The 25,122-nt window shown below is 36.7% G+C and overlaps 1 protein-coding gene across 6 annotated transcripts in view; it reads right to left on the bottom strand.

The window, feature by feature from the left end:
* WAC (WW domain containing adaptor with coiled-coil) overlaps positions 1 to 25,122 on the bottom strand; it is a 57,641-nt gene that overhangs the window by 27,829 nt on the left and 4,690 nt on the right. For all 6 annotated transcript variants that reach the window (XM_077173579.1, XM_077173560.1, XM_077173577.1 and 3 more), the window contains exons 4-7: positions 9,136 to 9,242; positions 8,276 to 8,391; positions 7,597 to 7,709; positions 5,845 to 6,153 (exon numbers count right to left, since the gene is read on the bottom strand). In XM_077173579.1, coding sequence (XP_077029694.1) covers positions 5,845 to 6,153; positions 7,597 to 7,709; positions 8,276 to 8,391; positions 9,136 to 9,242 — 645 coding nt within the window. The remainder of the gene's footprint in view (positions 1 to 5,844; positions 6,154 to 7,596; positions 7,710 to 8,275; positions 8,392 to 9,135; positions 9,243 to 25,122) is intronic.

Below are 25,122 nucleotides of genomic sequence, written 5' to 3' on the forward strand. Positions count from 1 at the left end.
GTGGCAGTCATTCATAAACCTAACCTGAATCATTAAGCATCAAACTAATTTTGAAATGACAACTGGACTTCTACCAACACAAAATGCAAAATTAATCCACGTCTTATAAAGAAATTTTTATAACAATTTGAGACTTTTGCAGGCTTTACAGCACAGATTATGGCTTAATAAGTGGAACAGGGCAAGGCTGCAGCCTCCTCATTGTCAACATCAATTTCAAAACAAATGCTGTGCAAATGACTCTAACCTCACCTAAAACTTCAGCTTTTATCATGCAAGTCCCAAGGAAAGCTTTTTAAAAAAAAAAAGCCCAAAAACTAAAACTACAATACAGCATACTGCGATCTCTTCAAGTTGTAAGAACTTCATTAAATAAAATTTGTTTTATCTCTTCCTCTGAATAACTAAAGAAAAAAAAAGAAAATTAGATCATTTTTAAAATAAGTTTTTGTGATTTTAAAAACATGACTTTGCACCAATTTCTCCATTATAAGCTATGCACAATAAAGTCCCAATATGTGGAGCTTTTAAAAAAACTCAAAAAATCCATTCCCTTTGTGGCAATAACGTGAAAATACAGTTTGCTTTCTGACAATTATGCAAGTAAGTTTATTAGATGCAGCCTACATACAGACCTGTATTATAGAACTAAACAACTTTCTGGTCCATCAACTTCATTCACGTGGGAAAAAAAAAATTGACCAAAATAAACCCACAGAGGAAAACAAAGTAAGCAGATGGCAAAAAGAAACACCATTAGATTTGGACATTAACTTAATGGGAAGAACTATTAATTCGGTAACATTAAAATGGAGCAGCAAAAAACCTTTTTATAATAAAAATTATTTTTGAAAACCACAATGATTAGGGAAGAGCTTTCTATTCTTAACCCTCTCTGCTAGGAGTGTGACCCACAATCACATCTTTTGGACAAAAAAGAAAGAAATCCAAGTTATCAGTCAGAATTTCACATGACAAGAACCTGTATGACACAAGACGCAGTTTGTTTTAAGTTTTGTGAAGAGGTTTGCCAAAGTTTTTGCTGAAGTAGAAACACCAGGTCAAGTCATAATGGGAACATTCTGGTGTGATTCTTCCAAGCAGTGGGAATTTTTTAACAACCTATAATGGGTTATTAAATAATGGCCAAATAAATGGTTATTAAATGATTGTTAAATAATGGCGAAACAATCCTTTCAGAAAAAAACCAGAAAACAGATAATTTTCAGCAGTTGTGCCAAAATGATCCTCATTTTTTTTTTCTAAGCACCCTTATCTTCTCAGTTTGAGTCAGTACATAAACACACTACAGAATCTTGCCATCACCAATCTCTGCCCATTATGACAAGAATTTTTGCACCTAAGCAAACAGCTGATCTGCCAGGACTGACATGATGAAATGCAAGCCTGAGCCTACAAGACTTGAATGCAAGGGGGTGGAAATGGAAGCCTTCTGACTGTTCAGCTACTCTGCTTCAATGCAGAGGTTTGACACAGCCAGTCCCACACCTGTGCTGTGCTGCTGGAGGCCTGTGAGCACCTGGAAGTTGCTTACTCTCCCTCCTGACCAGGGTGTGCCGAGCTCATCAGGCACACGAGCGTGACAGAGAAGTGGATGGGGAGAAAAGAACAAAACTGGGAAATGCCTTTTTTGTGAATAAAGGACTTCACAGCCCTCTTTCTGACAGCTAACATACTTGCACTCCCTGTATGACTACCTTTAAATTAATGCTATATATTAGCTTGTTCTTACTCTGATTTATAGCAACAAAGACTTACTCTTAATGACATGTGATTACCAACTACTGTTGACTAGATGATTCCTAAATTATTAAAATGACTCTGAGTGTTCCTATAGCTTTTACTGCTGATGTATTATCCCATTTAAAACAAAACAAATGCATCCCAAGTCCTTTGGAGTCAACACTATAATATTACCTCACTCTCTTGTGAGCTTGAGCTGTTATCTTTGCACTGCTAGCAACTATTAGGCACTAGTGCTCTCACAGTGTGCTCTCAGTAGGAGAAAAACTACATTACAAAATTCTAGAAATTTGTATCCTGTCGCCCTATAGAACTCATCTCTGCTTCACTGATTAAAAAACTACTACCCAGAACAGCTAACAGAATTGCTTCATTTTCTGCTCACGATTAAGAGTCATAACACATTTTCTGTGCTGAAGCACCTGGAGTGTACAGTCCATCAACTAAGCTCTCTGAGCACTGACAGTCACATTTATCTGTTTTACAGTTCAGTTCTGATCTACTAAGGACTGTAAGCCACAGCCAAAATACATAAATATTTAAAAGCAATGCATTCTGTAAACACATTTGGCCAAATGAAACTATAGTAACAACAGCAACTAGAGTCTCAAAACAACTCAAATTACCTAAAATACAAAAAAAAAAAAAAAAATCCCTATTTCTCACATTTGGATTACTCCAGTCTTAAAACTGAATTTTTTTTGTATTTTACCTCTGCTGTCCAGACAAATGTAACAGCAATGTTCAGCAAACAAGCATTAAGTATTGGAAGAAACTAATTTTCTCACATGTAACTTTTTCTAACCGACATACGAATTGAGTAATGTACTTGGAACTGCAAAACTCAGCCAAAGAAGATGCAACAATACCAGAAGCAATGTTAATAACTGACCACTAAAGCTAGCAAGTGTTACAAGAAAACCACAAGGGTGAGAAAAGGAAAAGAAGCACTGGAGTCACAGCCCATCCAGCATTGCACTGGCCAGCTTGCCGTGCCCTCATAAAAGTTTTAGAGTATTGCTGCACTAGAAACAGAAGTGCTGCCTTGATGGGACTTGGAGGAAAGGTGTGAGAAGCAGTATCCTACAGACAGACACACTGTTAAGATATGGACAATGCAACATTTCATTCTGAATTAGAAATAGGAAAATGCGATGTGCCCTACAGATAAAGCAGCCAAAAAGTAGGAAAAGCAACCCCACACTTTACCTGCATAAAGCACTCACAGTGAGCACAAACAGAAGCAGCAGATTCTGACTGGAACATTCAAACCAAAGGGTAGAGGTCAAATAGTTCCCCAGGAACTCTCCACTACTGCCAGCCATTGAGGGCAGAGGACTACTGCTAACAGCTGAGCTATAGTTCAGCCAGGGATTTTATTCAATCTCCTTGTGGGACTACAACATACCCCTGCAGCAAAAGAGATTGAGCTGAAAAAAGCATTGTCGTTGGGTTTTGTGTTTTTCTGTTGTTCTTCTGTTCAAAACTATTACTTCTTAAAAAAATACACACTGAAATCAGAACTATTAAAATAGTGGTACATATATGCTGGGATGAGGCAGCCAGCAACACATTCACAAGAAGCAAGAATTCATTTAAGGAAGGACTACTGCACATATTATTCAGTCATTGGACCAACCTATTTTTTTAGGCAAAAAACAGTTTTACCTCTTTTTAGAAAGAGAGAGGGATGGCATAGTCAGTGAACAGAAAAAGAAGATCAAAGGCTATTTGTTTACTACTGTAAACATAAACCTCTCAAACTATTTTTCAGTTCTGCAAAAACTTTTAGAAGATAGTTTGAACTGAGTGTCTCAGGACAATTACTGTATTTTCAATTTGTAAAACAGCTACAAAAAACATTTAATAAACTGCATACTTCTAGTACTACAGGTTCAGAGTCACCTGAGAGAATGAGTAACAGTAAATCATCCAAAGCACTGCTGCTTCCCTTCTAAAAAATTTAGATATGTAAAATGCTACGGAAAATTTACTGGTTTAATTTCTTAAAAAGACAGTCCAACATTCACCAGAAAAAGGAAAGTCAACTGAATGTACTGTTTGATGAGCTTTTATCATGACAGCACCCACACTGAAGTCTTCTGTTTCTGTACAAGAAGTAAAGCAACGTGTAAAACTCACATTTTCTACAGTAAGAATTTCAAGCCCAACATTTACCTATTCTAATTCTTCAATTATTTACTAATTTTCTGTAATTGACCCTTTTCTGAAGCTCAGTACAGTATTTGCTCACAGTCAAGTGCCATGAAACAGATCAATGAGGCATGATTATTACAGAGAATCTATTCATTTAGCCCATAAAAAATTTAAAAAATACCTATCTAAGAATACAGAAATTCAGTAAATTATTTAATATGGAACTATCCATGGATTCTAATATCTAGATTTACAAGACTGCCCTGTGTAATTGTTTTCAATATTATTCCCAGCTGTATGTCCTCAAATTAATGTTGTATGTAAGAAATACATGAACTCTCTGCCAACATCTGCAGCAGTTGTCAGGATGGGAAGTTCCTTCAATTTCTGTAAGAGTCATCTCTTCAATTAATGAAGATGTGCAGTTAAGCAGCAAAAGAATACCCAGTATGAAATCTGATCACACACCAAATGGGCATCAAGAACATGCCAGAATTGAGTAATAATAAGAGGGGGTTTAAGTGTATTTTAAATATAGAAATGGAAATGGAGTAGATACACTAAAGGAAAGAACACCTGACACGGATGTTCTGCACTGTAATGTGTACAAGTGCATCAAACTGCAGTCAGAAAATCGAGGCTTAACTGAAGCAGGTAACTACTGCACTCAGTACAAGAACCATGCTGGAACTAGTACACCTTACTTTGTCCTTTACTGTGTTGAATAGGAAAAGGCTTGCTGAAAATAACCTGTTCCTCTGTAGTTCACAATCAGTATTAATAACCCAGGTTATGTAAAAATTGCACAAAGTGTCAAGAAAAAATGTAAAAGTATTTCTTTACATGCACAATTACCTTACAGTATTTGTCAGTTTCGAATATTTTGTGTGGCCAGCTGTTCTTAAGTCTGTATAGAAGTTGGAACTCTTTAATAAACAAAAATGGAAGAGTCGAAAACAAACACAGAGCACAAGACTAGTGTCAGACCAGAGTCTTTTTTGGTCTTCTTTTTAAAACTATTTAACTAGGCCAACTTGCAAGTATGGACAGGGCAACAATCCATCTTTCAAAAAAAGAATTCAATTACATATTAAGTACACAATATTTTAAATTAAAACACAACATGATTACCAAAAATTATTTTCTCCCTCCCAAAGCCTTCAAAATAGAATTTTCTTACACACTACCACTCTGAAAACTACACCAAAGTAACCCACTATCATTAATGACACACATCTCATTCTCACAATCTTCTTGAGCTCTTCATCTCTAATAATGAAATAAATCTAACAAAAAGACAGAGGTCTGAGAGGTCATAAACAGCGCACTGTGAAGTCCTGATCTTTGCTCGATTGTAACTGGATCTACCAGGTATCATCAGGTAAAAGAAACACATACTATCAGATTTAGAATTGAAGATCCAATATTTCTCAAGATGCAGATCAAAACAGATTAGCTCTTAGGAAAATGTAGAAAACTCTCGCTTTGTGTAAGAACTGTGCTTGTGTTGATTGAAAGGTTTGACACTGGCATTCCAAACAATAACAGCAGTTCATAAAACATAATGGTCCAAAATGACTTTCAAATTGTGTAACTACATGACAACTCAAATAAATGGCAAAGATCCAAAACAACAAGAGAGAAAACAAGAATTAAAATATGCTCTACAAAAATACATTTGAAATGTTAATTTGCAGAATAAGGCCATAAATAGTAAATATCACAGTGTCAATTTGAAGTTCTACAAGGCACAGCAAATTGGGTTTGGGGGTAAGTAAACATATCAAAACAGTAATCAGGTTCTAAAAGCACACACAACCAAGAAGGAAAAAAATCTTTAAATTCTAGTACTAACATACTTTGAACAAGCAATGTAATGCCACACATTGTCTTGAATACTAGAGGGAATTTCATTAGACATACCTTTTCTCTCTGTTTTCTGTGCAGGGATGGAAGATGCGGATGTAGACAGTTTTGATAAAGTAGATGCTCCATTAGCATCAAAGGATTTCTTTGGCTGGTGATCAGATTGTAGAGAAAATGGACTAGGAGGAACAGTGCTTGGGGTAGCAGTTGGATGAACCACTGTTTTGATGGGATGCTGTACTGGAGTAGAACTACTGTGAGTCTCTGCTCTTGGCAGTCTGTAGTCTCTGTCATTGTGCCTGCTCGTTTGAGATAAAATATTCTGTGGGAGCATACTGCTGGTGTCACTGGAATGCTTGTCTTCCACTTTTTTCAGGATTCCCCAAGTAACATTGCAATAAAACAAAAACAAAAAAAAAAGGATTAAATTAGAAACAAGTCTAAGATTGCAGTAACTGATTAATACAGCTGCACACCAACAACTAGAGCTGATTAAACTTCTTATGATTAAAAAAAGCTTCAAGTAAATCAGCATCAAAAAGGCAAAATTTAATTCTACTCACTGACAAAATGCATTTTCTCTGACCTTTGCTTGATTTAGAGCTCCAGTTAAGTACTGTATTTTGATGAAAGGCTGCTTTATAATGAGTGTTACAGTCAAGTTAACTTTTGAAGTCTCCTAAAAAGATCTAAATCAAGATCTATTATTTCCATCTTGTATTTAGTGTGAAGAGATAATTTATGCCGTTTTTCTTTTGTTCATTAAAATCCCTGAACATCAAGTATCATTTAATAGTTTCGCATTCTACGCCTTCAAAGAATTCCTCTCCATGTCACTTGAGTACTACTACAACAAGCTTACTTACAGTTAATTCAAGGCATTTATATATATTAAATGAATGACTCATCTGCACTGGTCACATGATGATAGACTAAAATATGCTACTCAGAGAACATACCAAGTAAACAGAGAGTAATTCTTCTATAGATTCTTACATTTTCACCTGTCACAAAACAAATACTCACTGCATTATGCATGACTGCTATCTTTTTGCAGCATCCAGTATATTTTAGCATACACAGTAAGTTTCAGTTTACACAGAAAAATACCCCTTTATACATCACCTTGTCAAATCCCAAGAGCGTGGGTAGAAGAATAATCCTTTGGCTTCTGCTTTTAAACTACCCTGAGAACTATGCTACAAATTTATCCAAACTACATGAGGATACAGACAGGATCTTACAGTACAACTATTTTCCAGAAGAAAACTGACAAAGATTAAAGCTAGGTATCAGGATAAAAATCTCTAAGTTACATAAATTTACAGTCCAGGGAAAATTTTGCTAAGAGTATTGGTGAGGTAAAAATGCTCTCAATAACACACACATGCCTCTGAAAACCCTGATATAAAAATCCATTGAATTAGGTTATTATTTTAGATGTGAAATCTTTATTTTTAAGGTCAGAATATGACATTAGCAGGTCTCAATGATCACAACAGTCCAACTAAATTACAGATGATGCAAGTTGTTTAAGTAACTACCCATGAAGATAATTGAACTCGACAGTAAAAGCCACAAAAAGGAGGAGAACCATGAAAAGCATTAAGCAAATGTTGCACTAGTAAAGTTATTTAAAGAAACCACATTTGTGAGAGTTAACTGTGCTACCCATTTGGCTTTTATATATGAAAAGGGATTTTTCATACATAGCTAAGGAAAGGGATTTTTTTATAGTTTTTGAAGTTTGGAAAAGAAAACAGTAATGCAAGCAAGGCAAGAATATATTGCTGTAAAAAAACCACATACTTCCACTGGCAAACCCACTGGCAGCTGTCGCCTGCATCACCTCTCTTCTGTAATCCCTATCTTTTGGAAAACTGTTAACTGACATTTTGCTTGCTTCTTTTTGTCTCTGCTCTCTGAAGAAAAGAAAACAAAAGTTAGGTAAAAACGTATATTATCTAATAATAAACCAGTTTCTATAAATTACATGAGATGAATTAAACTGTTAAGTGCTTGCTGCTACAGGTGGGGTTAGCAAACCCCAGCCACTGCTTCCTTACATGCGTGCTTGCTGAAGCCCACAATATACCAGCTCAGGTCACGAATCTTGTCCAAAATAAAATCCACCCAAAAAACCCACCCTGAAACAAAACATTTAAAACAACACTCAACCAGAAAACTAAAACAAAAATCCAACAAAAACAAACAAATAAACCCCAGAACAAAACAAAAACCAAACCAACCAATCAAACAACAAAACTCCCCCAACAAATCATCTCCACACAAACCAACCATACTTCCCTCTCAGGCTCTGGATTGTCAAGGGATAAAAGAGGTGCTAGAGGTCATGGTAAGGGTAGGAACACAGCAGACTTAAAGCACAATCTTTTATAGCAGTAATCTATTAGATAAGCTCAAGTGCTCTGAAATGTGCTTAAGAATATTTGTTCTTTATACAATTAAAACAAATACAAACATATACCTTTCCAGCCACTCTTTTGGTTTTTCCCACTGTGAAACTTCTGTCCGGCAGTTGTAGTAGTATTTTTTGCCTGAAGAGCTGATGTGCTCAGACCAATCATCCGCAGAATCATAAGCCTTTAAAACAAAACAGTGTTGGACAAAAGTCTACTTGAGAGTTTGGATATACAAATTTAGTATCTTTCATTGTTTTTAAAACTACATGGCACCTTTTATGTACCCATATCACTGCGTTCCACCACCTCTAAATGACAGCTTGAACACATGACCAGTATCCTCCTGCTGCATTCTGCAATGGTTTCCTTTATTCCCATCAAACCCCTTAACAAAATCTAGTAGTACATTTAGTGGTATACAGTAAGGTTAATACTGATAACCTTAGTTTCCTTCACCTTACAACATCCTCAGAATTATTATCTTTCCAAAATTTTTCCACTGATCACAAACTTAGCAATTTTAATTTTGGGCAATTTTTTAAAAACACCACTGCAACTACTAAAACTTTGATGCTGAAGTGACTAAAATTCACAATACGTAATGCATTTCAAGTAAGTAAAATCACACTGTCTACCCTAGATTTACCACAAATTTAATGGAAAATATTTCTGTTTCTATGTCATTAAAATAATCTAATATTTTAAAATGAACAACAGGTAACTCAAAGCTCTAATGATTACCAATTACAATAGTTTTAAAACATATAACAACTGCAGGTTGGGTTTACAGAGTGTTTATAAAATAAAGACTGATGTTGGAAAACTCAAGCACAATGTATATGCTGCCTGTCTTAGACAAAATTATGAAAATATGGGGTGTATGAACAGGGCAACACATTGATAAAAATCAATCACAAATACTCACTGCATCAGAAGTTTTGCTTGGATTATTGCTGGGATTAGAAGAATGGGAATTTGAACTATGAAGAGCACTGTGGTTGTGTGAATTTTCTTGTGGAGAGTAACTGGTCCCTGAAAGAAAAGATGAAGACTATTCACCACGCATGATTTCAAAGTAATCAACCATCTGCATTCTATGGAGGTGGAAGGGCAAAGAAAAGGGAAAAGGAAAGTTGTCCAAAATCTGGATCACAGCCAGGTGAACCATAGTTCAGAAGCAGAAGTATTTCAAGAGACCACATGCAAATTTTTTTTTTTTTCACATAGCATAAAACTTACTTTGATTTTATAATTGCGAGTAATCCAGTAAGACCAGTGAATCGACAAACTTTCAAATTTTATTTCATTACTAGCAAACAAACAGCCTTTATAATTTTGATGCTTTTAATAGTCCTAACATGCCAATTCAGAAACTAACAGACATTTTCTCCTCAACCTTAGATCAGAAAATTTAAATAGGCTTATCAACAGCCTACATGGTTAGATGCATAAAATCAGGTTTTAAGTTTACTGAAGCAATGCTGTTTTCTTAAAACTGTTGTTTTCTTTTGAGACTACTTGTTATTAGTTCTAGGCAACTATTTCTGTTTATGCATACTGAGCAGACTAAATTTTCCTGCACCTCAGTCTCTGCAATAAAGGCACTGGCATCTAGAACACCAAAAGCAGCACTTCCCAAATGGGCCACCTGCTTCTGGCATCCCTACCAACTACTCTTCAAGGCAACTTGGTTTTCCTCAATGTGAAAACACTTGAACAGCTGAAACAAGAAAGGAGATAATTCTCATCATCTTTTAGATCTGTGTTTGTGCCTAAGCTCAAGTCACCTGAACAGTTCCATCTACAATTAAACAAGAATACCCATTTCACACTGCAACCTTCTTTTAAATTTCCTGCTCTTAAGGCTTCCCATTTCTCAAAAATTCTTAAGCAAGTAAAAACTTTTCCATTATTCTAGATGGGATTTTTCTAAAGTTCCAAATGTTCACATAAATCGCACCAAACTAAGTAATTTTCTTACACATTTCAGGAAAAAACCAAGATATTGCAAATATAACATTCTCCCAGCTTTTACTTTCCCTTTCCCTACTGAGAAATTTCTCAATACCCAGGGGTACTACATGAAGTAACACTAGCTTCACAAGTTGTATAGCAATCTAGTATTCATAGTAAATAAGAAGTCAAAGTGATTTGAAAATGGCAAAGACTTTATCTTATGGGCAATTACAGTAAAGAACAGTAAAGGACTGATAGGTAGGAGTGAATGGAGTCATAAAAAATAATTGTTTCAAAGTCTTCTGAGCTACACACACAGAACACGAGTAAATGACACAGTATGGTGCAAAATGAGAGCCATTAGAATGCAAATTTTGTCTTCTGAGCCTTCTAACTACACAAGCAGTGACAAAATTGCAATTTCAAACTTCTTTCTCCCCACCTTTAACCCTGCAGGATTGAAAGACAGTCCACCACAAAAAAGCAAAAAGAGGTAGACCACCACCAAACTGTTCAGTATTCTATAAAGATTAAAGGTCAATTTGCACAAACATGAGTTACTGCAACCTGAACCAGCACTACCTCAAAACCTTTCCCTACACTATGTTGGCTAAAACTGTATGTTATTCTCTGTAAAGATATAAGGGGAAAAAAGTAAGGATAATAGAGTAAGTCTCATACTCAAATACAGTTTTCAAAAGCTAGACCATAATCCTACACCAAAAGTATCTTGCATGCTCAGAGCCAGGCAGAATGACTTAGCATGGGGGCAAGTTAGGCTTGTCAAAGCAATACTAACAACCATGACACACTTGTGATGCACATGCCTAACAACAACAAAACCCCATGTATAGATGCATTTGATTTCCCCCCCCCCAAGATATACGTAGTATATCATAATTACGAGGCTGTGCTCCACAGCTACACCAACATTCTCAATTTTTTTAAGACACTGATCATGTAGGGAAATAGCTGTTTAGCAATTTTTTTAGTATTTATTTACTGTATCATTCTACTGAGGTAAAAATTATTAAAACTTTTTAATGTATTTTTGTAGGTTGTTCAACACAGACGTATTTTAATTAATTTCTGCTAAGAGGTAAAATCATCTCCCTTTTTCAAGGAAAAAACTTGAGATGAAAATTTACCAGACGGCTTTGTTTGAACAGTCCCTTCAAAACATTAGAAAGCACCAATGCATTTAATTTACCTGTAAATTAATTAATTAATCCTGTACCACAGCTGCAGTATCACTACACTTTGTTCAGCATGCTCAAGACATACATGGTGATTTTTAGATTCTGTAGTGGCCTAAATACACCGCCAGGTGTATTTACACCTAAATCTAACAGGCATTTCCCAAACATGTGTAAGAGCCAACAACATACCTATTATATCAATAAAATATTGTGAAGCCAACTCTATCCAGCCCAAAAACAAGCCCCTCAAATTCACTGTGCAGACTTGAACCCCACATGATCTATCAGCTCAGCAGCATGCCCCCAAGTCACGCAGTGCCCAGCCCCAGTACCGAGTCACCAAGGGCTCTGCAGGAGTATCAGCGCAGCTGCAGCAAGTCACACCCACCTCCAGCTGGCCCCGATAGGCAAATGCTGCCAGGCAGCAGTTTCCTCAAGAGGGGCCCCTGGGCCTCTCTGACCTGCAGTCCTCCCAGACTGTCCACCCACACGCTCCATCCATCAGGAACCCTGTCCTACCTCAGCTGCTTAAGAACTCATCATGGCTGCTCCAGCAATGCTGACTGCCTCATGTGACTAGGACAGGCGAAACCTGCCTTTACAGAGCTGGCCATAAATGCACGCTGATGGTGCAGGGTAATTACAGGTGTGGGTTCACCACCCAGACCTCCATTCTGTTTTACACATAATAGCACTTTATGTTTGGATCTGTACCCAAACTTCAGGAATGAGCATACAAAAGGACTGCTGAACTGCTGCTTACTGTTGGAAAGCTTACAAGACCAAAGTAGATGATACTCTGGGGAACAAGAATTTTAGGAACTTCAAACAAGTCAAGGGCTTAAACACTGTATGTACACATGACAACCATATTACCAAATTACCTTTTTATACTGAGGCAGCAAGGTTTTAGTATGTGGTTAAATCAATGCACAGCTGTCACCAAGGAATCTGACAATCCAGCCAAGCAAGCAGTGCCAGCTCAAGTTGTCTGGGAAAGTTGCTGAGGATGTTTAAAAGGCCAGAAAGCAACCCACAAGCAGAGGTCTACCTCTAAAAACAGGGGGGTTCCCCTCACTTGAATGATAATTTGCAAAGCCTAACCCCAAGCAATTCCAAGGTGGCTGTGACTTGCCACCAGTTCTGTATCTCCCAGCTGCATGCCTGGCAAAGGAGATCCTGAGAACAGGATCACCAAGATTAGTCCAGACCCCAGAAACAGGCCTGATAAGGGAGAGAGCATACTACTGTCCCTTGAGACAGCTCCTCATGGCAACTTCTCACCTTCTCCTCTTACAGTTAGACCTTCCTTACTAGCTACACTTTCCTCAGGAAAGAGGAACAAAGACTTGGTTTTGCACTCCTTATTAGCATATTTTCAGATTTAGCAATTGCTGATATATATCTTTGATGCACCATAAGGAAATTTATATTTTGTTATAAATACTCCAATTCGGTTTCAGAACTCCCCATGGAAATGTTTACTGCACAATTACAGTGAGTTTCCTCAGTTTAATCATTATTTTGAAAGCAGTTGAAGCTGGAAAGAGCTACTCCTCACTGGAAGATGGCCAACAAGGGCATCAGCCCTACAGTTATATAAAACTGTAGTGGTGCAACTGTGTGAGCAAGTCTTCCCTAGTGATTAACAAGTCATAGGGCAGGTCAGAATCAAGGCTAAAATATCACAGCTATCTCCTAACCTTTCCAACAAAAATCACATCTTCCTTACTAATGCATGAAAATCACCAGAAAGCACAAAGAGCAAGGGTCTGGGAACCAATTCAAAATTGACTTAATGCCTACTACAGATCTGAGATTCTGTTACAAAAACATTAAAATGAGTCCTAGTGTAAGTTGTTTCTGTATCCCAACTGCTGAATCCAAGACACTTTGAACTGCAACAAAGGCTCAAAACTATCCTGGACTTGAAAAACAGATTTAACATAGGCTGAAATAAGAATACTCCATTTTCCAATACAGTCAACTTTTTCTAGCAATTATCAAGTTAATGAGCATCTCCATTAACATCACTTCAATCCTGAAAGTATAAGAAGTTCAAATTTTGAGTTAACTAAAGATCAGACTGCTCTAATAAAGCACCTGGTTTCCCTCCCTTCTCCCCTACCATCTTCAAGACCCAACCAAAACTCCTTCCTTTCCAAAACCTGTGAACTTACGCTGGCAATTACAACATCCACCTGAAACCACCTAAAATAAATTTTCTTGCCATTTGATTAGAATAATCTAATATATGACTGTGCATTACCCACCATCCTCTGGCATCCAAGTATCTTAGCCTAATTAACTCTTTTTTGGTTCATAACATCGCACAGTATCAGAATCATAAAATCTTCTACTGAAATGCACAAGTGGGAGAGAGACATTAGAGTTGCAGTATACATACTGCTGTACCACATGACAGTTAACTTTACACAGTTCACTGCCAATAGAGCATTTATGTTTTCTTTTTAGCCACAAAAATACCTTGTCAATATCCTAACTCTCATTTTGTCCATACTGAAAAGTGTCAGTGTAGATATAAAATAAAGGAAGCTTACAGGTGCTCACCAGCTGGAACTCAGAGATGGTCTGCTCCTCCAGCCCCTGTAGAGGGAACTGGGAATCAGGAAGGGCTTTAGGAGAGTCACTGTTTCTGTGCCCACATACTGGGCATGTGGAAAGAAACACTAGGCAGCAGAAAAAGGGCAAGGAAGGTCATTACCTTTGTGACAAGTCTATCCATACTTTCTATGACTCCATGTTCCACCTCTCAGCTAACATGCAATCAAATTCATTAAACTACAGACAATATCAGAATCTGAACTTCCTCAAAAGAACAAATACTAGCAAGTAACAGATACCAATTAGTTGTTAACAGAGAAAACAGCAAGATTAGTTTATGGTGGTGATATTAGATGGGGATAACTAAGACTTCTTCAAACGGTAAAAATTATAGAAATTTATCTAGGACAAGTCTAAACTAAAATGTCTAAAGTGTATTTTAACTGGCTTTGTTACTTTAATGCAAATCTTTGTGCAGAACACTTTCTAAAGTACTGCATATGGGAGAAAATAAAACAACACAATAGGAACACAATACCCAACATGCCAGCAGTAACAGAACAGCCTATAATGGTCATTTTGATTTGCCAAATGTAAAAGTAATAAGACAGAACAATTTTTCTTCACTGCATTTTTATGTGACCTGGTGTATTGAAATAAACATGGCTGCCTTCCACACGCAACCAAAAGCATAAAAACTTGCAATTTTCCTAGCAGAGCAGTGGCCTCAGAGAATACACCAACTGTGCAGTAACATTTTCCAGAAATTCATAACCTACTAAGTTGAATGCGCAATACTTTGCCAAAGAAAGAAAATCTAGCCTGATCATGGTACTGCCCAACTACATACTCATTATGCCCCCCCAACAAATGTTTTATACCAGTCAAGAAGTAGCTCTATTGAGCAAAAGAACTTACAAAGCCTTATTTCATTCCCTACCCCTCTCTCCTGCCACAGTGCCAATCCAGCACAGCAAAGTCTGTACTGTTTTGCAATATCCGACTCACAGGGTAAGCATTCCAATGTAAAGAAGTTCCCTTTTTCTCCAAGTTACCACTCACACAGAATTTCACAGACATCAGCCAAAATCATTGCTATAAACAGACCAGGAGTCATACATACATGGAATAGCACAAATGACCAAATGTGGATGAAAGTGATATTGTAAACATATAGTTTTATTCATAATAGAATTTTTCTTCTAAAACAGTAGTAAGAAAGTGACACCTTGAAAAGGAAAAGTGAGGAGCAGTAAACTAATGAAAGTCAAGGAGTCATTTCACTAATGCAACACTCAGCAAATACAAAGGCAATACTGATTATTAAAATGAAAAAGTTAAATCTTACATATTGCATAATGTAGAGTAAATTTTATTTTGCTATTTTCTGCTTACTTTTTATTTTTACTTAGCTATACTCAATTTATTTCAGAAATTGAAGCTTAATTTTAGGGCAAACAGACCAAACTGTTCTAGAAAGAACACCAAGTTATGCCGGCCCACCAAAAAGTAAAGCAAAAGTTAATAAAATGCCTTAAACTGAATTCAAACTTTCAGTTTTCAAGTTAACAATTCAGGGATTTACCACTCTAGCAGCTAACTGTTTTCCTAGGGTTGTACTTCAGCCTAAATGAGTAACACAGCTTGGGTTCTCCTCACTGATAGAGCAGATAAACTTCTTTTTACCCAACCATCCTATCATTTGCTCCTTTTCTCCTTACAGCTACAGCTTAATAATTAAATAATTTTGGGGTTGTTTTCTTTCTCCTCCAAGTCCACCTCCCAGTAGCAATGAGAAATCACTTTTCAACTTAAGACTCAACTTTGAAAATTATCAGGTTCACTAACAAGGTCCATTGAATGCAGTGAGTTTCTGTATGATCCAACACTCAAATGTCACAAATTATAGAGCTGAAAAAAGCCTAAGGGATGAAAAATGGATTTTCAGCATACTCCAGAGATAATTCCTACCGATTTTCTTCTTCAAAGAAAATCAGTAGATTTTAGTTTCCTTCATATCTCAACTATTGAAATAACAATAAACAAAGACTGGACAAATAATTTTACCATCACCCATAATGACGTTTATTCTTTACTCTGAAGTGGGGTAAACAGCATCATTTGAAAGAATTTGCCTGTTTCTCAATAATTAAGGCAAATTCCAACCAGCTTCTAAACATTTCTGGTAATACTCAAACGTTCCTAAAATTATAATATACAAAGTGGATTTATGTGGAATTAAAAACTATGGGTAGACAAATTCTTCAGATTAACGTTTGTGATTTCCTCCCTATAGGGAACTTTAGGTTCAGGTCACCTAATAAAATAAAAAATGCTAGCAGCATCCTCAACACTCCTGAAGATCTACTAAGACACTCACTTCATTTGAGATGAATCAACTTGAAAAAAGCAGCTTAAGCAGCTTCACCCATGGAAAATGTGAGTGAGTACCATGAATTTCAGCAACAGTCATATTCATAACTTTCTGGCTCATGACACCAGAAGATTTTAGTATGTTTAATAAAAAACCAAAATCCTTGTTCAATATCACTTTTGCCAGTTTGAAGTTTGAATTGCAACAGTAGTTAACATGACTGTATTTGTACAAGGAGTGGGACATTGCTCTAAAAAGAAAGGAGGCAGGTGGAGAATAAAGCCAAACTCTGCCTTCCTTCTGGTCTGTGGCTCCCAAAACATTTACATCTCTAATACAGTGTCAGAGACTGCCCAAGAGAGGTTCTTCCAACCTCAACTAACAGCTTCATATAGAGACTTTTTTTATTATTATGACATGCAAAAACAGATGTGTTAAACTGACTGCTGGGATCCTTACCACAAACTAATAACCATGTTATCTGAACTCCATATGGATCAGCTCAGCAAATGGACAATGGACTGAACTTCCCCCTTCAAAGAGCTCCTCAGCAACACCACGAAACCCAAATGAGCCTCCCATGAACACACTGTAATACAGCACTGAGAGTCAAGCTCAGTGATGGAAGTCTAACAGCACCACAACACACTCTCCTACCTCCAGCAACATTTCCACAAAACTCATCAACTAAAATTAAGCACAAGACTGAGACTCTATTTCTGATTCACATTAATTGTCAGTAGACAGTTCCAAATTTAGAAGTTTTTTCCCCTCAAAAGCCAAGAAAAACTAGACAAGACATTTTAAAAAAATACATTAGTCATCTGGGGCAACAGGCACATACTCAAATGCTTCATGAAAATTAGGCTCAAGGGATACTGAAGTGAATAACAATTCCTTTAACATAGCAGGAGGGGGAGGGGGGCAAGCATCATAAATTTTACTTTTCATTCAAGGAGCTTCTTAAAGAACATAAAATATTGGAAGAACCACTGATATTTATCAACACACACCTCAGATGGGAGTTACTCAAATGCAGACACTTCATAAAAACTGTATATTTCAGAATTTTTAGATTACAAACAGCAGAGTAGGACTGTGAAAGACTGACACACCATAACCCAGTCATCACGAACTGTAGTTTGATTAAAATCAGGGGTCATGCAAAACAATTTCTGCTTATAAGGAAAAAAAAAAGCAGTTGCCCAAACACAGCTCTGAGACTATTTCCCCTTTTTCTCTGTGTCTCCAGCACCAAATTAACACACCCACACAGAAGCTCCAAACAATTAACTAAGATATGACAACTAATCTCCCTAACAAAATCCCCTGAGCAAAAATAAGGTTAACTAAAAACAAGGCCAGGTTGTTTAGCAACTGTCAAATTTCTTTTGATGTTTTGAGGATAGCGTCTTGAGAACAAGAAAGTTTAAACAGAAGACCCTGGGAATGCAATATTGCTTACAAATGAACTTGCACTGAATGTTTCCATTACTAGGCTTAGAACAAGGAAGGTGAAGCCAGAAGCTTTTATACACATAGGTAGTGCCACACAATGACAAATACTTGTGAACTTCATCCCATCTCAAGTTTCCTCCATCTCAACTGAGCACACACTATTGACAGCAATGCAAAAAGTACATGGTGCTGTAGAAGTACTAAAAAAAGGGAGTCTCTGTCACAAAACATTACTGCAATCCTGCAAAAAGGATTGTCACACATAGCACACATATATCCTTAATCAAAAAGCTGTGGCAGAAACAATGTCTAACCACATTAAAACAAGGCAACCATATATTGACCTTCTTAAATGTGTCTTAAAAATAGTAACTGTAGGTCAGATTATCTCAAATTCTTAAAATGCATCAAACACAACAGAAGAACCAACATCCACTTCAATACTTCAATTCCTTGAGTGCTACTTATATTTGCTATTTGAAGAGAACTTTCTTTTCTTCTAAGACTATAGCTATGTCCATGTGTCAATAAAACAGAGAAAGCCTTATTTCATCTAAAATTTAGATATTGACTGATCTGCCTATAAAGAATTGTGGAATACTTCTGTTTTCAGAAAGATTACTCTTTTTTTCCTGGTCATGTTATTTCTTCACCACAAATGAGAAACCTAACTTGAAAATATTTAGTATTAAAAACAGCAATTGGTCACTACACTTTTATATGACTTGAGAAATTATTAGGTTTAGAAAAAATACATTTGCTGTTCTGGACATACTATGCCATGTGTATTTATTTGAGTACAGATATGCAACAAGCATAATTTTAATTTCATGCCTATTTAATTTTCAGCTGAGAATTGTTTTTGAGAGATGCTAGTAATACTAAATAAAAAATAAAAAAAGCAAGTCAAATTACTTTATTACTTTCTGTCACATAGAAATTCTTCACTAATAAAGGAATGCTGGCCCACAGCTCTGGGAGGAAGCAAAGATGTCAAGCAAGGATTGACCTAAGAATTAATATATATAGTGGTGTGGTTTTAAAAAAAACAGATTCACAGCTTTATTTTAGGCTGGCCCAGCTCAACTTAACAAAGCTTAGCTCAGCTTAAAGGTATTGTGCAACAGGGCTTTCAAGCATCTACAGCACAATAGGTGACAAGACAATTCATCCCTCTTCCCACTAAGTAATTCTGAAATACATCAAATTCAACTGGTCTTTCCTGGAACTACCTTACTATAAAAAATAATCCTCTTCACAAAAGCTGTAGTTATGTTTACAAACTCAAAATCTATTTTACAATTGTTTGATTGCCTAAGTGTCTAATTTTATTTCTCCAGTTAAGTAAACACTCTCAAAAGGACTATACAAAAACTGCAATCATTATTATTGACAAGGTCTAGGCAGTACGAGGTGAACTTTATACTACTTGAATTTGAAGAGGATCATATTATTTCTTGTATTAAAGTAAGCAGAAATAGCATTCTTTCAAATGAACAGTTTTTAAAATGAAGTCTGTGTTAATCTGTCAGCAGCAGGTGTCTGAATGAGGAATCTACTCAAACAACTTAACTAGATGAGATCTAAACTCCTCCCCATGTTATTCAAGGGGCACAGCTGGCATGAACACACCACCATCCAGAAGAACATAATCATGTGAAATAAACACAGCAGAAAAAAAATTAAGTAGAGCACATTACCTAACTTGTATTGTGGCATTTATGCACAAATGTGAATTACTTATTATATACCTTAATAAAAAAAACATTCTTTGTGGGTTTTTCCACATTTGGGAGTGAATAGGTAAGTTTAAAACATAAAAATGAGATGAGCAAGACAGACCAAAATTTCCTTTCCCTGTTTTTGCTACTGATAGACATTGATAATTGATAACTCTGCTGCTCCAAAAAACTCAGAAACAAAGCTAGAAAAACACTGAGGAAGACTGTTGCTTTGGAAAACATAACAAAGCACAATATTTAAGAAATCTGGGAAACTCTCACAGAGGAACTAATCTGTGTAGCTGGGATGGAACTATAAATCTGCTTCTTAAAAGTACTTTCAGAAAGCCTGACATTACTTAATATATATAGCAGGTCACAGAAATTATATTGACAGTTATCAGAAAAGTAATGATAATAGTTTAGACCAAAAAAAGACCTCTTGAAGATTTCTGCTGCCCCTCAAAGACAAGGAATTTAGCTCATTTAGCACACTGCTTGTATTTCTGGCTGCCTTTTCCTTGTCATTAAGCACTTGAAAGCTGTTTTACATCTCTTTTTGAGTGATGACAAAAGGAGGGTATTATAATTTTTTATCGTACCTCCGCTGTAGAAACAAAACAAGTTATGTTTTAACATGGCAACGGAAACTTTGACAGACTGTTCCTTTGCATCTCTCCTTTTGTAACAGCAGTCACATTAAGGAACAGGTGATTATTCCAAAGTACTACAGGGCCTAATCACAGGTCTCAAGGCCTTATTTTTCATTAATTTCAAACACAATGTACCATTGCTGCATGCATGGAAAGGTAAGCCAAGGCCACAAAAGCTTAACAGACATCTCTTAAGGCACCTGGTAAAAAGAGTCAGTCATCTGCTCAAAAATTTATCTCCCTTCCCAGTGACCTGAAGGACAGACTTTCCAACTGGACATACCAAGGGGGACCCTCATCACTGTCTCCAAGTATCTGAACAGAGGGTGTCAGAGGATGGCTCCCAGCTCTTCTCAGCAGCGTCAAACAACAGGTCAAGAAGCAATGGGCACAAACTGTGGTGAAGGAAGTTCCACCTGAATATGATGAGGAACTTCTTTACTGCCCGAGTGACCGAGCACTGGAGACCGTTGCCCAGGGCGGTTGTGGAGTCTCCCTCACTGAAGAGATTCAAGAACCACCTGGACATAATCCTGTGCCATGTGTTCTAGGATGACCCTGCTTGAGCAGGCAGTTTGGACCCCTGTGGCCCCTTCCAATCTGACCCACTCTGTCATTATTCTTGAACAGTATTCCATCAGTCACTTCCAGTGAGCAGGCAAGTACAATTTGTGCCTTAGAACACACAGCTTTGCTTCACAAGCTTGAAAGTAGGGAGAAAAATGGAAAGAATCCTTACTGAAGAGCTACTTAGGGAATGATCTCTCTGTACAGCAAGAGGTTTTTCCCTGAAAATGCCCATGAAATTGCATGAAAGCCTGACTTTGTAAACAAATGCAGTTATCATTGCAAGTTGGGTGCCATTAAATTACTATTACTCACAGAGAAGTTATTACAGCATCACCTCCCCTCTCAGCCAAAACAGAGGCAGAGCACTCTCTTCCAAGTTCTCCACAGCTTCAGTGATACTTGCCTTACTGGACATTTTACAATGAATAGGTAGAAATGGCCAGGAAAACAAATGTAAACTGTCAATAAACAGTGTTTCTCTTAGAAAGCAGCCATGTCGCAAAACATGGTTAAGGAATAACTCTAATCAGGGGCGACTGATGCAGAGCAAAATGCTACATAATTTACAAACTGGTATCTTGACTATGGCCTTCTAGCAGGCAGCTCATCAGAAATGAAAAGTTTTCATTACTTCTTTTCATCTTCAGAAAAGCAACCCAAAAGTACAAGTTTAGTAAACAGTATATTCCATTTCTATAAAGTCAGAGGGAAGAAGCATATATTAAAGCATGATGCTAAGTAAAAATCATTCCCTTCTGATTAGCTCACATACCAAAACCAACCAAATTCACCAAATCCTGTATATTGTCAGCTATCTTCTCTTTTCCAAAACATAAAATCTGCTTATGTACAAAAGCTTACCAGGTCTAGCAGGCAGACTGACTTGAACATAATACATTTACAATCCAATGAATTCTTAAAACTACGAGATATATTTGCTTAAACAGAACAACTATAAATGGAAACCTTCACAGGAGCTATTTAGACATCAGAATTCTACACTCTCACATACAAGAATGTAAAAACAGTAAGTGAAAATTCCCAAAGTCCTAATAGCAAGAGGTTGGGAAGCAGCTGCGTCAACAGGTAACAAACAAATAGCTCTGCTTATTAACATTTGATGTAGCCTCCATTTCAGATCAGGTCTCACACTAATACATCTTTACTCTAGCAACCTACACCAGACACTTGAACTTCATTAAGAGAAACAGAGGACTCCATCCACCCACATGAATAAAGACTTAGCATTTAATACCACCATATTAATAACACAATTCTTACCTAACATCAATAATATAAAATTAGGGGGGCTTATCTTCCATTCTGTGCTTAAAAGCTTTGCAGAAACTTTACAAAAACAATTTTCAATATTAACATTCTAAACCTCTAGATTTAAAAAGTATAAACACAAGTCAGATCTCTTACTGTGATTCTATGAGCACATATTTTTCAATTTCTTTTCTATTAGAGATCCTCACGACAGAGGAACACATAAGTTGTTTATACAACTAATCCCACAAAAACTCACCTCAGAAATATTGTCAAATCCACTGAGTAAATGGAAAGCTACTTTCTATCTACAAGTTCTAAATTTGAAAGCAAACTTAAAATTAAAACCTTGTCTGAAGGCAGTAGAACTAATAAAAATTAAAAGAAAGCTTTTATAAACATCAGAAAACAGAAACTTACTCTTCCAATTTTTTTTTTTTTTAATCCAAAGAAAAACTTCTAAAAGGTGAACGATCCTGGAAGCAATTCTATTTTTCTTAAAAAACAAACCACCCAACCCATACGTCCTTTAAAGCCAACATTCAAGGAACAGTGAAGTGAATCACTAAATCTACACTTGGATGTTAGGAGATATTCAAAGCAGTTTCATGGAGAACTCACTTTCCTTTGTGATCAGAGTTTTCTCATCCCAGCTTTGACCATACAGTTACAGTGAAGAAATGATTTTCATAGTAATGAATAATTACTTAAACATTAACAGCAGTTAATAGTAACTACATAGATGGAATCCACTCCAGCTTCCCCCTGAACCCTTCACTATGCTCCATTACTCTCAGACTTGCCTCTTTCCACCTACCCTGCGATTTCCTCTCTACAAAGCCCATTGCCCGAGCATCTTCCATTCTCTTGTGGCTGCCCTAACACCCTGCTCATTGTTTGTTTCCCTGGCCAATGGTCATACTAATTTAATGAGCAGTTCCCATTTGCTGCCAGGGCTGCCAACATAGGAACCTAACACAGTTCTCAGTTCAAGGCTGTTTGCTATCCCTTTGCTATGAGGACTCTGAACTCCTTCAGGAACCAGTGGAAACAAAGCAAGTCAACAAAGAATGACAGAAGCTCCCACCACCACTTTAGTAAAAATAGGAACTCATTATTTAAAATATTTCATTCAGCCTCTAATAGCAGTAAGATTTTTAATCTTAGAACTGTATTAGTCAGTAACAGTGCTCACTGACAAATGATCTTAATTGCCAATTAAAAAGAAAAAAAACAACTCACGTGCAAAAGAAACAGTCACAATGCTTCAATTATACTTTGGAATTTAAATACCACGAGCTATAGTCAAATTTCATTAAAAGAGCCTGCACTGCACAACAGCACACAATTCAGCAGATTTTATGCTATGTACATTTACACTCTTCAGTTGTTATTTTAAGCAATTCAGTAAGACCATGGTATGAAGCAAAGTTTCAAAGTCTCTTAAATATAAATGCAGTGAAACACGCAGTATTTTCTTCACAGTAAAAAACAATTGAGTACAGGTGGCTTAAGTGAACAAACCTTGCTTGTTTGCATAAAGTTCTACTGTGTATCTTACTGTGGGTCATTCTGCTCCATACAGTGAAGCAGAAACACCCTCTGCCCTTTTTATAACAAGGGTTGCATCTAGCATTTTTACTTTTAAATTGTATCTATTTATAGCTATGTATCTCCCTCTCATTATTCCTAAAACTACCCTACTTATCTGGCCTCTTTATTTTCTTTCCTGGACACCAGTATCTCATCATTCATGCATTTTAAAAGACCTACAACAGCCTTCCATCCTCAAGCAGGAGAGTCCTCAAATCTTTGTATTTCCCTTTTTCTTTCATGGAAACATTTTTCCACATCTACAAGGCCCTTCATAGTTCTATTCCCCATAAACAATGCTGGCTTTAAGTCCCTATTTGTTACTGTTAAGAAACTTCACACTTGAGCTGGTCTCATAAGACCCCCTAATCTCTTCAAACCCCACACTTGCCTATAGCAGCTGACCTATAAATAAGAGATGCACTGAGGGGGAGAAGCTGTTCATTATGTTTTGAACACTTGCATACAGAGACAATGCCCCCATGCACAGGGACCTGAAAGCAAGAACAAAGTTAAGGCAGTTTTTTGATACACTGCATGTACAAGTGCTCTTAGGAAACCAGGAATGTGACAAAAACTTGCAATTACTCCACGGTGTTCAGTCCAAGGTAAACTTGGAAGTCTCTCTCCAGAGAACAAGTGTCTCTGTACACAGTCTCTTTCTACAGAAACCATGCAGTAAGCAATTCTGAAAAATGCTTTGTTTGCACTGTATCAGTATGGAGGGCTTACCCGTAACACGTTTCAAAACCTTAATTGAATTTCTCCCCATGGATTACAATTCTACAGAAGATTCTGCCATGAATATTACAGAAATAAGCTGTTACAAAAAATACCTTTATATACATACTAAGGATATTAATAGGAGGTGGTTCTATCATTTTTGACTAATTAATTTTCAGTCAACTCCTGCTTATATTTTAAATGCATACACTTAAATCGTCAAATGACATTTAAATGACATTCTGCATTTACCACAAAAACATGAACCAGTCATGACTGAATCAGTGTGCTACAACACTGAATCTTCCTGTTTCTCTTCAGAGCTAAAATTACTAAGAGATGTATAGGAGTTCTTTCCAAACACAGAGTTGAGAGGGAGAGATCAAGTTAAATCGGCTTTATGTTCAGCAGTAATACTCTGAATTTATGTCCTATTTTGTTTTCTAAGGTATGAGAGAAGAAGATATTGTTTGTTTGGAACTTTAATTCAGTTTAGGAAAATAAATACTAGAGATGTTTCAATGAGATTTGCTAAGTTCAGCTAGATCACAGGAAGGCAGTAACACCTGTAGTAGTTTCAAACTGAGCAGCACCAATTTTAAAATAATGCACAGCAATTACAAAAAATAAAAACCACTCAGCTTCTTCCTTCCTCCATGAAGAATGCAAAAAGAAAACAAGACAGGCATTTATAGTAGTATCATAGCAAATTAGTAGTTCTCAGTCCTATAAAGGCTTAGATGAAAAATGTTAGCACTTTTGTAATGTTTTTCTTTTTTCCACTGTATGTCTCTAATTGCAAAACTAAGGGAAATACTATAATAGCAGCCC

Source organism: Agelaius phoeniceus, chromosome 1 (genome assembly GCF_051311805.1).
Source record: "Agelaius phoeniceus isolate bAgePho1 chromosome 1, bAgePho1.hap1, whole genome shotgun sequence".
NCBI classification, from domain to species: Eukaryota; Metazoa; Chordata; class Aves; order Passeriformes; family Icteridae; genus Agelaius; species Agelaius phoeniceus.